Here is a 17,127-nt window from a genome sequence, read left to right as displayed (position 1 = left end):
CACACTGATGCAAGACACTAATGACACACGGATGCAAAACACTGATGTCACACGGATGCAAAACACTGATGACACACGGATGCAAAGCACTGATGATACACGGATGCAAAACACTGATGACACACGGATGCAAAACACTGATGACACACGGATGCAAAACACTGATGACACACGGATGCAAAACACTGATGACACACGGATGCAAAACACTGATGACACACGGATGCAAAACACTGATGCAAAACACTGATGACACACGGATGCAAAACACTGATGACACACGGATGCAAAACACTGATGACACACGGATGCAAAGCACTGATGACATACGGATACAAAACACTGATGACACACGGATGCAAAACACTGACGACACACGGATGCAAAACACTGATGACACACGAATACAAAACACTGATGACACACGGATGCAAAACACTGATGACACACGGATGCAAAACACTGATGACACACGGATGCAAAACACTGATGACACACGGATGCAAAACACTGATGACACACGGATGCAAAACACTGATGACACACGGATGCAAAACACTGATGACACACGGATACAAAACACTGATGACACACGGATACAAAACACTGATGACACACGGATACAAAACACTGATGACACACGGATGCAAAACACTGATGACACACGGATACAAAACACTGATGACACACGGATACAAAACACTGATGACACACGGATACAAAACACTGATGACACACGGATGCAAAACACTGATGACACACTGATGCAAGACACTGATGACACACTGATGCAAAACACTGATGATACATGGATGCAAAACACTGATGACACATGTATGCAAAACACTGATGACACACTGATGCAAAACACTGATGCAAAACATGGATGACACACGGATGGTAAAAACTAGTCGCACGGGTGACACACACATGCAAAAATCTGATGCAAAACACGGATGGTAAAAACGGACACTCCAATGACACACTGATGCAATACACTGATGACACACTGATGCAAAACACTGATGACACATTGATGCAAAACACTGATGACACACTGATGCAAGACACTGATGACACACGGATGCAAAACACTGATGACACACGGATGCAAAACACTGATGACACACGGATGCGAAACACTGATGACACACGGATGCAAAGCACTGATGATACACAGATGCAAAACACTGATGACACACTGATGCAAAACACTGATGACACACTGATGCAAAACACTGATGACACACTGATGCAAAACACTGATGACACACGGATGCAAAACACTGATGACACACTGATGCAAGACACTGATGACACACGAATGCAAAACACTGATGACACACGGATGCAAAACACTGATGACACATTGATGCAAAACACTGATGACACACTGATGCAAGACACTGATGACACACGGATGCAAAACACTGATGACACACTGATGCAAAACACTGATGACACACGGATGCAAAACACTGATGACACACGGATGCAAAACACTGATGACACACGGATGCAAAGCACTGATGACACACGGATGCGAAACACTGATGACACACGGATGCAAAACACTGATGACACACTGATGCAAAACACTGATGACACACGGATGCAAAACACTGATGACACACGGATGCAAAACACTGATGACACACGGATGCAAAGCACTGATGACACACGGATGCAAAACACTGATGACACACGGATGCAAAACACTGATGACACACTGATGCAAAAAAATGATAACACACGGATGCAAAACACTGATGACACACTGATGCAAAACACTGATGATACACGGATGCAAAACACTGATGACACACTGATGCAAAACACTGATGACACTCTGATGCAAGACACTGATGACACACGGATGCAAAACACTGATGACACACGGATGCAAAACACTGATGACACATTGATGCAAGACACTGATGACACACTGATGCAAGACACTGATGACACACGGATGCAAAACACTGATGACACACGGATGCAAAACACTGATGACACACGGATGCAAAACACTGATGACACACGGATGCAAAACACTGATGACACACGGATGCAAAACACTGATGACACACTGATGCAAGACACTAATGACACACGGATGCAAAACACTGATGACACACGGATGCAAAACACTGATGACACACGGATGCAAAACACTGATGACACACGGATGCAAAGCACTGATGATACATGGATGCAAAACACTGATGACACACGGATGCAAAACACTGATGACACACGGATGCAAAACACTGATGACACACGGATGCAAAACACTGATGACACACGGATGCAAAACACTGATGCAAAACACTGATGACACACGGATGCAAAACACTGATGACACACGGAAGCAAAACACTGATGACACACTGATGCAAAACACTGATGACACACGGATGCAAAACACTGATGACACACTGATGCAAAACACTGATGACACACGGATGCAAAACACTGATGACACACGGATGCAAAACACTGATGACACACGGATGCAAAACACTGATGACACACGGATGCAAAACACTGATGACACACGGATGCAAAACACTGATGACACACTGATGCAAAAAAATGATAACACACGGATGCAAAACACTGATGACACACTGATGCAAAACACTGATGATACACGGATGCAAAACACTGATGACACACTGATGCAAAACACTGATGACACACGGATGCAAAACACTGATGACACACGGATGCAAAACACTGATGACACACGGATGCAAAGCACTGATGACACACGGATGCAAAACACTGATGACACACGGATGCAAAACACTGATGACACACTGATGCAAAAAAATGATAACACACGGATGCAAAACACTGATGACACACTGATGCAAAACACTGATGATACACGGATGCAAAACACTGATGACACACTGATGCAAAACACTGATGACACTCTGATGCAAGACACTGATGACACACGGATGCAAAACACTGATGACACACGGATGCAAAACACTGATGACACATTGATGCAAGACACTGATGACACACTGATGCAAGACACTGATGACACACGGATGCAAAACACTGATGACACACGGATGCAAAACACTGATGACACACGGATGCAAAACACTGATGACACACGGATGCAAAACACTGATGACACACGGATGCAAAACACTGATGACACACTGATGCAAGACACTAATGACACACGGATGCAAAACACTGATGACACACGGATGCAAAACACTGATGACACACGGATGCAAAACACTGATGACACACGGATGCAAAGCACTGATGATACATGGATGCAAAACACTGATGACACACGGATGCAAAACACTGATGACACACGGATGCAAAACACTGATGACACACGGATGCAAAACACTGATGACACACGGATGCAAAACACTGATGACACACGGATGCAAAACACTGATGCAAAACACTGATGACACACGGATGCAAAACACTGATGACACACGGAAGCAAAACACTGATGACACACTGATGCAAAACACTGATGACACACGGATGCAAAACACTGATGACACACTGATGCAAAACACTGATGACACACGGATGCAAAACACTGATGACACACGGATGCAAAACACTGATGACACACGGATGCAAAACACTGATGACACACGGATGCAAAACACTGATGACACACGGATGCAAAGCACGGGTGACACACGGATGCAAAACACTGATGACACACGGATGCAAAACACTGATGACACACGGATGCAAAACACTGATGACACACGGATGCAAAACACTGATGACACACGGATGCAAAACACTGATGACACACTGATGCAAGACACTAATGACACACGGATGCAAAACACTGATGACACACGGATGCAAAACACTGATGACACACTGATGCAAAACACTGATGACACATTGATGCAAAACACTGATGACACACGGATGCAAAACACTGATGACACACGGATGCAAAACACTGATGACACACGGATGCAAAACACTGATGACACACGGATACAAAACACTGATGACACACTGATGCAAAACACTGATGACACACGGATACAAAACACTGATGATACACGGATGCAAAACACTGATGACACACGGATACAAAACACTGATGATACACGGATGCAAAACACTGATGACACACGGATGCAAAACACTGATGACACTCGGATGCAAAACACTCATGACACACGGATGCAAAACACTGATGACACACGGATGCAAAACACTGATGACACACGGATGCAAAGCACTGATGATACACGGATGCAAGACACTGATGACACACGGATGCGAAGAACTGATGCAAAACACTGACATGGGGATGGTAAAAATGGACACGTGCATAACACATGGATGCTAAAAAACTGATGACCCACTGATGGAAAACACTGATGACACCGATACTTTTTTTCGCGTACGTGTTTTATACGGACGTATGAAGGAGACCTAAAACAGTATACAGGTTCTTTTAGTACAAATTAATGTCATCCAGAATCTGTAGAGAAGTCGTGTTTCTCACACCTCTGTGCACCACACAAGCCTGTGGTTTCCAATGTGCCATTTACCCCTTTATTTGTTGTTTTACTGGTATGTATATGTCTGTGTCTGGTATGTTTTGAACTGTCAGTTGTTTCATAAAAGCACCTTGAATATATACAACCTCTGGCAAAAATTATGGAATCACTGGGCTCGGAGGATGTTCATTCAGTTGTTTAATGTTGTTGAAAAAAAGCAGATCACAGACATGGCACAAAACTAAAGTCATTTCAAATGGCAACTTTAGGGCTTTAAGAAACACTAAAAGAAATCAAGATTAAAAATGTGGTATTCAGTAAGGGTAATTTTTTTTCAGACCAAGCAGAGGGAAAAAATTATGGAATCACTCAATTCTGAGGAAAAAAATATGGAATCATGAAAAACAAACACACAAAAGAACACTCCAATACATCACTAGTATTTTGTTGCACCACCTCTGGCTTTAATAACAGCTTGCAGTCTCTGAGGCATGGACTTAATGAGTGACAAACAGTACTCTTCATCAATCTGGCTCCAACTTTCTCTGATTGCTGTTGCCAGATCAGCTTTGCAGGTTGGAGCCTTGTCATGGACCATTTTCTTCAACTTCCGCCAAAGATTTTTAATTGGATTGAGATCCGGACTATTTGCAGGCCATGACATTGACCTTATGTGTCTTCTTTCAAGGAATGTTTTCACAGTTTTTTCTCTATGGCAGGATGCATTATCATCTTGAAAAATGATGTCATCATCCCCAAACATCCTTTCAATTGATGGGATAATAAAACTGTCCAAAATATCAATGTAAACTTGGGCATTTATTGAAGATGTAATGACAGCCATCTCCCCAGTGTCTTTACCTGACATGCAGCCCCATATCATCAATAACTGTGGAAATTTGCATGTTCTCTTCATGCAGTCATCTATATAAATCTCATTGGAACGGCACCAAACAAAAGTTCCAGCATCATCACCTTGCACAATGCAGATTTGCGATTCATCACTGAATATGACTTTCATCCAGTCGCCCACAGTCCACGAATGCTTTTCCTTAGCCCATTGTAACCTTGTTTTTTTCTGTTTATGTGTTAATGATGGCTTATGTTTAGCTTTTCTGTATGTAAATCCCATTTCCTTTAGGCGGTTTCTTACAGTTTGGTCACAGACATTGACTCCAGTTTCCTCCCATTCGTTCCTCATTTGTTTTGTTGTGCATTTCCTGTTTTGGAGACATATTGCTTTAAGTTTCCGGTCTTGACGCTTTGATGTCTTCCTTGGTCTACCAGTATGTTTGCCTTTAACAACCTTCCCATGTTGTTTGTATTTGGTCCAGATTTTAGACACAACTGAATGTGAACAACCAACATCTTTTGCAACATTGCGTGATGATTTACCTTCTTTTAAGAGTTTGATAATCCTCTCCTTTGTTTCAATTGACATCGCTCGTGTTGGAGCCACGATTCATGTCAGTCCACTTGGTGCAACAGCTCTCCAAGGTGTGATCACTCTTTTTTAGATGCAGACTAACAAGCAGATCTAATTTGATGCAGGTGTTAGTTTTGGAAATGAAAATTTACAGGATGATTCCATAATTTTTTCCTCAGAATTGAGTGATTCCATAATTTTTCCCCTCTGAAAAAAATTACCCTTACTGAGTAACACATTTTTAATCTTGATTTCTTTTAGTGTTTCTTAAAGCCATAAAGTTGCCATTTGAAATGACTTTAGTTTTGTGCCATGTCTGTGATATGCTTTTTTTCAACAACATTAAACAACTGAATGAACATCCTCCGAGCCCAGCGATTCCATAATTTTTGCCAGGGGCTGTATTTCTCCCTCTTATGCATTTTTGCTCTTTGTTCTCAGGCAGCGTCTGGGTGTTCAGAATTTACCAAGAAAATCCAAGACGCTGTAACGATCTCGTTTACAAATTTGCCTTTGGAATCCTGATCTTCGAATATATCTTTTTAGCTCTGGTAGTTGCTGTTATCTGCTTGTTCTGCTTCTGTGCCGGTGTCTTGGTAAGTAGTGAGCTTGTGCCTTTAGGCCGTCACGCATCCGTTTGTCATCTGTGTACTCTCCTTTTTTTACATTGTGATGGGTGGGAGAAACTTTGCAATTAATTTATTTTTATGTGAGAAAATCACTGATAAAACTCTGATGGTCAACACTGACCAAATACTGATGAAAATTGGACTCTTTTTTTTTCTGCAGGGGAAAAATCACTGATGTTTGAATGAGGCTTTAATTTCTACAAAAGCATTACAAGGGTAGATTTACATTTGACTATTTTGACCACAGACAAAAACCATTTGAAAACAGGACTAGTGTTACTGCAAATTACCAAGGTTTTGCAATGCAAATTGCTTCTTCAGAGGGGAAGAGGACTTGAACTCTATAGCGCCACCTGTTGGAAGCAGCGATCCTACAAGTCACTATCAACCCTTTAATGAGTCTTGCCATATGACCTAGGATAAAAGCCCAATAAGAATCTCAATTTGCAGACACAGTGTTTCAGAGTATTGCCACTCATCAGTGCATAGTATGAGATCTGATTTGGCTGGGTGCAATGCATTTTTTTCTATGTAGTTTTTACACTTGAAAAAAGTGGCAACAAACTGCATTGCTGTCCCGCTGCTCTTTATAGTAAAACCACGTGTTTCGAGTCTGAAATTTGTGTCAGAGGATCTTGTGTAGGACCTTGTGCACACACTCTCCGACAGATTATGTTGGGGGCAAAGGAAGACCTGGCATGTTAGATTTCCTATGGCTGATCCTTTTTTTTACTCCGGAACATAAGCCGCCGCCAGAAGAGTCTGGCAGAAGCCCTATCTTGGAGAACACAGGAGCATAAGATAAGCCAAGCGCTCCTGTGTATGGGGGAGTCAGGAGAGATACAGTTGTGCTCAAATGTTTACATACCCGGGCAGAATTTTTCCTTTCTTGGCCTTGTTTCACAGAATATGAATGATAACAAAAAAACTTTTTCTCCACTCATGGTTATTGGTTGGTTGAAGCCATTTATTGTTAAACTACTGTGTTTTCTCTTTTTAAGTCTTGATGACAACCAAAAACATCCAAATGACCCTGATCAAAAGTTCACATACCCTGGTGATATTGACCTGATAACATGCACAGAATTTGACACAAATAGGTTTAAATGGCTACTAAATGTAACATCCTCACCTATGACCTGTTTGCTTGTAATCAGTGTGTGTGCATAAAAGCTGAGTGAGTTTCTGGGATCCAGACAGACTCTTGCATCCTTAATCCAGCCAAAGACGTTTCTGGATTGTGAGTCATGGGGAAAGCCAAAGAATTGTCACCGGATTTACGGGAAAAGGTAGTTAAATTGTATAATTGTATAACACAGGAAAGGGATACAAAAAAATATCCAAGGAATTGATAATGCCAGTCAGCAGCGTTCAAACTGTGATTAGCAAACGGAAAATCAGGCGCTCTGTAAAAACCAAACCATGGTCAGGTAGACCAACAAAAATTTCGGCCACAACTGAAAGGAAAATTGTTCGGGATGCAAAGAAAAACCCATAAATAACATCAGCTGAAATTCAGAACTTAGGACTATGATGTAAGGATCACCATTCCTACAATTAAGCACAGAGGTGGATCGCTGATGTTTTGGGGATGTATGAGCTACAAAGGCACAGGAAACTTGGTAAAAGTTGAAGAAAGGATGAATGCAGCACGTTATCAGCAAATACTGGACGCAAATTTGCACTCATCAGCCTGGAATCTGCGCATGGGACCTACTTGGACATTCCAACATGACAGCGATCCAAAACTCAAGGCCAAGTCGACCTGTCATTGGCTACAGCAGAACAAAGTGAAGGTTCTGGAGTGGCCATCTCAGTCTCCGGACCTCAATATCATTGAGCCACTCTGGGGAGATCTCAAGTGCGCAGTTCATGCTAGATAGCCCAGGAATTTACAGGAACTGGAGGCTTTTTGCCAAGAAGAATGGGCAGCTTTACCATCTGAGAAAATAAAGAACCTCATCCAAAACTACCACAAAGGACTTCAAGCTGTCATTGATGTTAGAGGGGGCAATACAGGGTATGAAGAACTGGGGTATGTGAACTTTTGATCAGGGTCATTTGGATGTTTTTGGTTGTCATTAAGATTTAAAAAGAGAAAACACTGTAGTTTGACAATAAATGGCTTCACCCAACCAATAACCATGAGGGGAGAAAAAGTTTTTTTGTTATCATTCATATTCTCTGAAACAAGGCCAAGAAAGGAAAAATTCTGCCGGAGTATGTAAACTTTTGAGCACAACTGTAGCTGTTGGCTTAACAATCATTCAGCCGACAGTTATCTCCCTCGATGAATGTGTATGGGGCCTTAAAGGAGTATTCCCATCTCCAAGATCCTATCCCAATATGTAGTAGTGTTATGGATATCAATATTATATGGAAATATCCAAAATGGCACTGGCCTCCTGTACCACACCTATGCTATGTGACTTTTAAGGAACTTACTTTATATTCTGCTTGTGATCATAAAAGGCAATAATTGCAGCTAACCAATTGTATTAAAGATTACGCCCCCTTGGAAATACTCCAAGAGACTTGCTATAAATGTTATGTACTTCCTCCATAAATTAGAAGAACTTCTGCATTTGGTCTGACTAGATTCAAGTGTTTTGATTCTCTCACTGTGTGCACACATTATTATAATTAATTTGACAGCAGCAATTAAGAAGGATTTGCGTGTACCCATCGTGGTAAATGCAACCAAATCAGTAGGTGTAATAATAATATTAGCAAATACCTCCAATTAGAAATATAGTATAGTTCTTCTGATTTGCTATGTCACTCACCCCATGTGCAGGGCATTGCAGTAGCTTGGGTATCTATGGTTTATGTCCACTCATATAGTAACAGTTAGACAGCTTTTAGTGGTCATAACCATGGATACCTAAGCTACTGCAATGCCCTGCATGAGGTAAGCGACATAGCTAATCATAAGAACTATACTACATTTCTAATTGGAGTTATTTGCTAGTATTATTATTGTTACATCTACTACATATTGGGATAGGATCTTGGAGATGGAAATACACATTTAACGTACTGGAAACAGAGTTATCTCTGCTACAATGCGACGTGTGTCTCTTATGCAGAAGACGGAATATGACGTTACTTTTTATTTTGACCTTTTTTATGTTTTAGGTGGCATCTTCATCAGAGACTCCTGCCGGAAACCATTCCCCAGAAGATGAAGAAGCCCTGAAATAAAATCTGACCTGATCTCTGGATCCCTCAAACCTATTCGAGTCTTCCGGGATGGATATAGGGGTGCTGACGAAGAAGACGCGGACATAGAAAGGTCCCTGGCGGATAGAATCTAGGGCTTCTCTTGTGATCCTTATACGCTCGATATATATATATATATATATTTTTAAGGTGATCTCTCCGGCTATGGAAGGAGGCGTCTACGTCATCATTCTATATAAAGTTTGTGGGAAAAGAGAATTACTGAAAAGATCTTTAATATTATATTATATAATACTGCAAATCAGATTGAAGTACAAATATTGCAAATGAAAATTAAGGGGAAAGTGTAAAACATTATATTTTTTTTTACGCGGGTGATTCTCCTAAATGTTATAATTACGCTATGTCTTGCTCCTTCCCAGTCATCGGTGCAGTGTGGAGGGATCTGGGCAGCACAGAGAGTCCACGGCTGTTCTCCAATCCTTCCCACTGCTCAGCGGATTGACGTCTCGCTTAGCGGGGACATTAATCCACAATTGGAGGACAGCCGTGATCTCTCCGTGCTGCACCTGAGGACTGGAAAAGAGCAGGACGTAGCGTTCTGGATGCTAAACTTGCTCCGCTTTACATGGAATATCTTGACCCGACCGGTTCCCTTTAAGGGCATTTGTGACCGGTCTGACCTTCGTAGTAGCACATCAGCAACTCTGAAGTCTATCGCAACTAATGGCATTTTGTGTAGCAGCTCGGCTGCTTTGGTTGTGGCAGTGTACAAAAAATAAATAATTATGGCTCCTATTCTGATTAGTAGGCTCGGCATGGCGGTGTCAGGCCTGCGTCACATTATAATCCTGTCATCATGCCTATTCATCAGAAGAACTACCTGGGATGACGGCTAATAGGAGGAGCTTTACATGGCTCTGGTTCATCGGTCGTGGACTAAAACACGTATAAAAGTAATTTTGTCTCGCCGCTATGTAGAGAAATACTTATTTTTCACCGATGCTCGGAGTACTCCAGGCCGGTCTCTTTGAGTAATGGCGAAATAGTGGGGGAGGGAAACGCAATCCGGCACCAGTTGAAAAAGTTAAAAATAGTATTTCTTTATTTCCATCGCAGTCAAAATATATACTGTATATTTTGGACTATAAAATGCATCCCAGGATTAGACAGCAGAAAATAGGAAAAAAAAAATTAACTATTAATTAAAACTTCCCTGGCGGCGCAAAGTAAAGGGGTCATTATCACATATTGTAATGCGCTTGGGTAAAATAGGGATTTAATAGATCTTTTGTTAGTGTTTGTCTGCAGTGTGTATTATACACACACAGCTCTGCTTCATATGCACATATGGACACAAAGCTCTGCTACATATGCACATATACATACACACAACGCTCTGCTACATATGCACATATATATACACACACACAGCTTTGCTACATACGCACATATAGACACATACAGGTCTGCTACATATGAAAACATATACACACAGCTCTGCTATATATGCACATATGGACACACACAGCTCTGCTACATATGCACATATAGACACACAAAGCTCTGCTACATATGAACATATACATACACACACAGCACTGCTATATATGGAAATATACATACACACAGCTCTGCTACATATGCATATATAGACCCACACAGCTCTGCTTCATCACTTACAGACACACTCAGCCCTGCTACATATGCACATATAGAAACAAACTTCCTCTCCTGCCATGCACCGATCACATAGATCAGTGTGGGGCAGAAGGAGAGAGGGCAGTTGTTTAAAGTGATAGGGAAGGATGCAGTGTCATCATTCTCCTCTATCATAGGAAGCTGCCTCCGGATTAGAAGACACACACACTTTTTAGAGTTTTTCTTATTAAACAGTGCGTCTTGTCATTCAGAAATACAGTATATAAAAGAGCTAGAGATACATATGACCGATTCAGGCGTTTCAAACTTGCAGGAGTCCTTAATCTCAGGAACATGGCTGGTCATATAGTCCTATTTCCTGTGACTAAGGAGTTTTGAGAGTTCGGAACACATAAGGCGGTGCATCCCTAGCTCTTATTTGCATACATATATATATATATAATTATTTTTTTTTTTTTACTGAGATAATATTTTATTTCTACTTTTAACTTTTTTCACTGGTGCCAGTTTTATCCGTATTGGCTGTATTATTGCTTCACCATCATGTAATACTGTCATACAGCTGCAATACTGTCATCTTTGATGTTACTTGCCTTATCCTCAGAAAAGCTGCATTCCCCGATTTCTGTCTGTTTGGAAGGAATTCATGTTGGAATCGGAGTGGTGTATTTGCGTTGCTTTGTGCACCTTTTTTAGGTCCTAGAGCACACCTGACTATAAACTATATTGATGTTATACCACTCACTATTGGTTTCTGCATAGTACTATGTTCTAACTCACTTATTATTATTATTATTATTATTATTATTATTATGGCTATCTTCACATTTTCACTGTCTTTTTTTTCATTAATGTTCATTTTCTGCCTAAATGCAAAGCTCAACAACTTTCTAGATAATATTGTTCAAAAATTTCCCGCCATTTTGCTGCTGTAGAGTTTGCATAACTGTTTTACATAGCTGACTGTCTTGCTGAATCTTTTCTTCTTTGCTCCACTCTACCTTCTCTCAGTGTTATAGATGGCAGCAGGGAAGGGTAGGAAGAGGTATAAGCCAAATTGGAGAGTGGAGAGGGAGGAAAGCACGGATGTTTTCAGGGAGGGAACTTACACAAGCTGTAGGAGGAAATGGAAGCAGAGGAACCAGTCACCTAGGCTGCATATCAAATACTTCCCAACTTTTGAGAAATGACATCAGGGAGACTCACAACGTTTTTGCATAGGCCCCATCCTGCAATGATAACACACTGGATGCTTTAAATAATAGTATAGAGATCCGACTAGACCTACAGAATTTTGGTTAGACTCGCATTAGATACAGTCTCAAAGCCACCTTAAATACAGATCCCAAACTAGACCCCCTTATTTACACATTTCAGACCTGAATCGCCCCTTCTAAATTATTTCACCTAGTCTCTCGGCACTTGTTTACTGACCTCAGACCAGACGTTCCATTACTTGTCACTTTACATTTCTACATTTGCGTCAACTAAGGCTACAAACCGATGGTGTTAAGCACGTAAATACTTCTAAAAATTTATTTTATGTTCGAGATGTTCATAGCCTATTACACCTTGTCCTATTAAACCTTGTCATATTACACCTTGTCCTATTACCCCTTGTCCTATTACACCTTGTCCTATTACCCCTTGTCCTATTACACCTTGTCCTACTACACCTTGTCCTATTACCCCTTGTCCTATTACACCTTGTCCTACTACACCTTGTCCTATTACCCTTTGTCTTTTACACCTTGTCCTATTACCCCTTGTCCTGTTGCCCCTTGTCCTACTACACTTTGTCCTATTACCCCTTGTCCTATTACTCCTTGTCCTATTACTCCTTGTCCTATTACCCCTTGTCCTATTACACCTTGTCCTACTACACCTTGTCCTACTACACCTTGTCCTATTACCCTTTGTCTTTTACACCTTGTCCTATTACTCCTTGTCCTATTACCCCTTGTCCTATTACCCCTTGTCCTATTACCCCTTGTCCTATTACACCTTGTCCTATTACCCCTTGTCCTATTACACCTTGTCCTATTACCCCTTGTCCTATTACACCTTGTCCTACTACACCTTGTCCTACTACACCTTGCCCTATTACCCTTTGTCTTTTACACCTTGTCCTATTACCCCTTGTCCTATTGCCCCTTGTCCGACTACACCTTGTCCTATTACCCCTTGTCCTATTACTCCTTGTCCTATTACCCTTTGCCCTATTACCCTTGTCCTATTACCCCTTGTCCTACTACACCTTGTTCTATTACACCTTTTCTTTTATTATAAGCACTAACACAGTTACTATTTCTATAACTTATATATATTGCTATCTTTTTTTCTTGCAGTGCACAGAAGGCTATTGGATTAATATTGTTTCAATTAACTGTACCACAAATGATTTCTAATTATCTCCTAAATGTTATGCAGGGTAAGGGCTTCAATTATGACCGTTCAACAATACACTATACTTCATTGTTTGTGCGTGTGATTCTTGTCTTTCTCTGTGTATTTGCAGCCTACATACGTCAGCAGAGGCATTAGTACCTTTGTTGATCACACACTAGGGCCCCAATTCATCTACACAGGCATTATTCACGCCAGTCTTGATGAGTGGGCCGGGCGAAGTCAGAGGCTCCTGAATCATAAAAAGGCGCAACATTTCTGCGCAACCTCTCATTGAGCAAAAATTTTGCTTCTTTTCAAAATGTTTTATGCCAGATTTCTTTTTTTTTTTTTTTTTAAATCGAGTTCAGTTATATTAAACAAGCTTTTTGTCATTTACAACACAATCATGTATATAACAAGGAAGATGAATAAAATGCAAAACATATTTTACATATACCCTATTAATAAAGAAAATACAAAAGGTTACATTCCTACAGTTTGCTAGCGCTTTTTTGTACTTTACATTAGCACCATTATTTATTATCAGATCATAAAAAATTATATCTGACCGGGGACATTTGAGGAAAAAGATGGACATGTGAACAGCTCCATAGATTATCATTGGTACGAGTGCTGTCCGTGAAAACCATGGATAGCACTCGTACGAGAAGATCCGTCGTGTGCAGGATTTAATCAATTATCATTTTCAAGCAACTTAACCATTAGTAAGAAAAAAAGATTATCAGATAATATACAAATACTAAAAAGCAAGTTAGATTTAGTAAGCGAGGATCATGGCGATCTGCCGAAAATAAAACCATCAAGTTTGGTCTTTAAACATTTTGTGCCGAATTAGAACATCATGGCTGTTTATTCATAAACCAGCGCCTCTTGTGTGGTATTGCCATTTAAGTCGAAATTACTGAACTGCAACGCCGAACCCATCCCAAAGATAACTATTTCCAGAAGTGAGAAAAGTGGGAATGAGGTGACTGACTTTAAAGAAGACGCCAACATGGTGTTGAAATTAATTACATCCTCATTAAATGACTTTCCACATGTTGGAGTCAGTAGCCCCATTCCCAATTCCTTACTTTTAGGCTATGTTCCCACATGTTGTGTTTTTTTTTACGTCAGAAATCTGCAGCAAAACTGATCTCTGGCAGGAAATCAGCTGATTCAAAAACGCAGGGTTTTAATGCGTTTTTTTGATGCGTTTTTCCAGCATTTTTTTTTCACTCTCCTTCTGTCTCTATTTATGCATGTACATAAAGTTATGTGAAAGAAAAAGAACCCCATTCTATTTTGCCATCAAAAACGCTGAAAAAAATTGCCTGCGTTTTTTGGTGCGTTTTCTTTTCTCTCCACCCATTACTTCCTATGGGTGATAAAAAACGCTGAAAGAAGTGACATGCTCTATTTTCCAAAAACCCAACCAAAGCACAAAATATGCAGAAAAAAAAAAAACTTGATGTGTGAACAGAGAATTCCGGTCTCTCGTAGACTTTGCTGTTACTGGAAAAGCTCAGCTGAAAATTTGCACAAAAATCTGCAGCAAAATACGCTGAAAAACTCAATGTGTGTGAACATAGCCTTAGAAGTCTAGTTGTATAACTGCTTTCTACGGGATTCTGTCTGAATCTCATGTTTCGAGGATTCAGATGGAACCCCCAAACTTATAAAAGCAGTGTGAACAGGGCCTAAATCTGTGCAGAAATGAGTTTTTATAGAAAGGGGTAAGGGACTGCATGGGCAACATATACAACTATACACCTATATAGTGGAATATGCAAAAAACGGGGGCAACACTCAAAGGGTCCAAGTGAAAAATTGTGGCGTTTCGTGCACCCATCTAGGTGCAATGTTGCAGTTTCCCAACTGAAGCTTGATAAAGGTTTCGGTTGGGAAACTTAAACCTTGCACCTAGATGGGTACCCAAAACGCCACATTTTTTTCTCTTGGACCCGTTGTGTTTTGCCTCCATTTTTGCTTTTATTTTTAAGTATTTTCTTGGCTACTACCCTACAAGAGATTGCACAACTAACCGAAGACTGTGCACAATTTTTTTGTTATATAGGGGAATAGGTTGTAGTTTTTCATTGAAAGTATACAGTATGTAGAGTCCGCTCAATGTATACCTCCAATAGAGGTTGTATAAAGTGATGTGAACAGGACCGTAGAGATTGAGATCTTTAATCATTGGTCGTAGCATTCTGACTAGTGCAGGGAATACTCAATACTACTGAATTACTTATCATCTAAATGTTCTTTTCACGTGCCCCTTGGGAATTATTAGAATATTTGGCCATTTCAGTCATCACTTTTCTTTACTTATGTTAGCATTTAGTTTTTACAATTTTACATTATTCATGTATCCTCTCCTACTAAGTGCAGGCTAAGAAGATTCACTAGGAAAGTGCTTGATACATTGCTGATAATGTTCGTTGATTCAAGCTCATAGCTAAGGATAATGTGACCGGCGTTTCTAGTAAATTTGCAATAATTCATATAAGGATCCTTAGAAAGGAGTAGAAGCTGCCGTCATTTAATCTGGTAAAATTGGATTTTTAAGGCAAAATATTTAATACATTTACTGTATAGAACACATGAGAATTGAAGGATTTGGGAGTTCGTATATTAACTTTAACTGAAAGCGAAATATTCATGCAGAATTTATCACAACGGGAAGTTTTAAGTCAGTTGTGTTTGTTGCCGCGTTGCCTTTTTTTATGCTCCAAATTTATCAAAATTATATCAATTACGGTAAATGCATCTATAAATCTAACTTTTCCATCTAGAGCTCCTTCTTCAGTTTCTACTTCACACGCTACTGGAGTGAGGTTTTTGCAACTTTTTAAAAAGTTTGCAATTTCCAAATCCTAAAAGGAAGATTCATAAGGGTGAGGTCTTCTTTTCTGTTTGTCCCAAGGAGTGGCATCCTACCCGGGCACCATTACCAGTTGGACTATTTGTATAGCTAGCCCTGCCCACTTTTAAAAAGTTTGTTTTAAAATCTCAAAAAGTTGCACGTTTTTCATCAAAACTTTTTGACTGCAAAAAAAAAAAAAAACAATACAAAAGTTGTAATCATTTCTCCCTGTTGTGTCGAAATATTATTGACCACTCCTTCAAGCATTTCCATCTGACCTCGAGTCCCTCTGGCTAAAAAAAAAGTTGGGCACCCTTGTTTTCTAACTGTGTGTATGGATTTGAATTGAAGGATGTAGACACCTTTTGGCTAGAAATCTTTTTTGTGCTAGGGTTTCAATAAAAAAAAAAATTAGCCTGTGTTTATGTATAGTACATAGCG

The 17,127-nt window shown here is 40.2% G+C and overlaps 1 protein-coding gene across 9 annotated transcripts in view; it reads left to right on the top strand.

Moving 5' to 3' along the window:
• Nucleotides 1–16,890, top strand: part of LOC141173900 (transmembrane protein 272-like) — an 81,179-nt gene extending 64,289 nt beyond the window's left edge. For all 9 annotated transcript variants that reach the window (XM_073658444.1, XM_073658442.1, XM_073658443.1 and 6 more), the window contains 2 exons: nt 6,397–6,551; nt 9,723–16,890. In XM_073658444.1, the coding sequence (XP_073514545.1) occupies nt 6,397–6,551; nt 9,723–9,788 (221 nt within the window). In that variant the 3' untranslated portion in view covers nt 9,789–16,890. The remainder of the gene's footprint in view (nt 1–6,396; nt 6,552–9,722) is intronic.
• The last annotated feature ends 237 nt before the right edge of the window (nt 16,891–17,127 follow it).

This window comes from Phyllobates terribilis, unplaced genomic scaffold, assembly GCF_046119375.1.
Source record: "Phyllobates terribilis strain yellow unplaced genomic scaffold, ASM4611937v1 Scaffold_13__5_contigs__length_258822181, whole genome shotgun sequence".
Lineage (NCBI taxonomy): Eukaryota > Metazoa > Chordata > Amphibia > Anura > Dendrobatidae > Phyllobates > Phyllobates terribilis.
The sequence above is the reverse complement of the archived record's forward strand: the minus strand, read 5'-3'. Positions and strand labels throughout refer to the sequence as shown.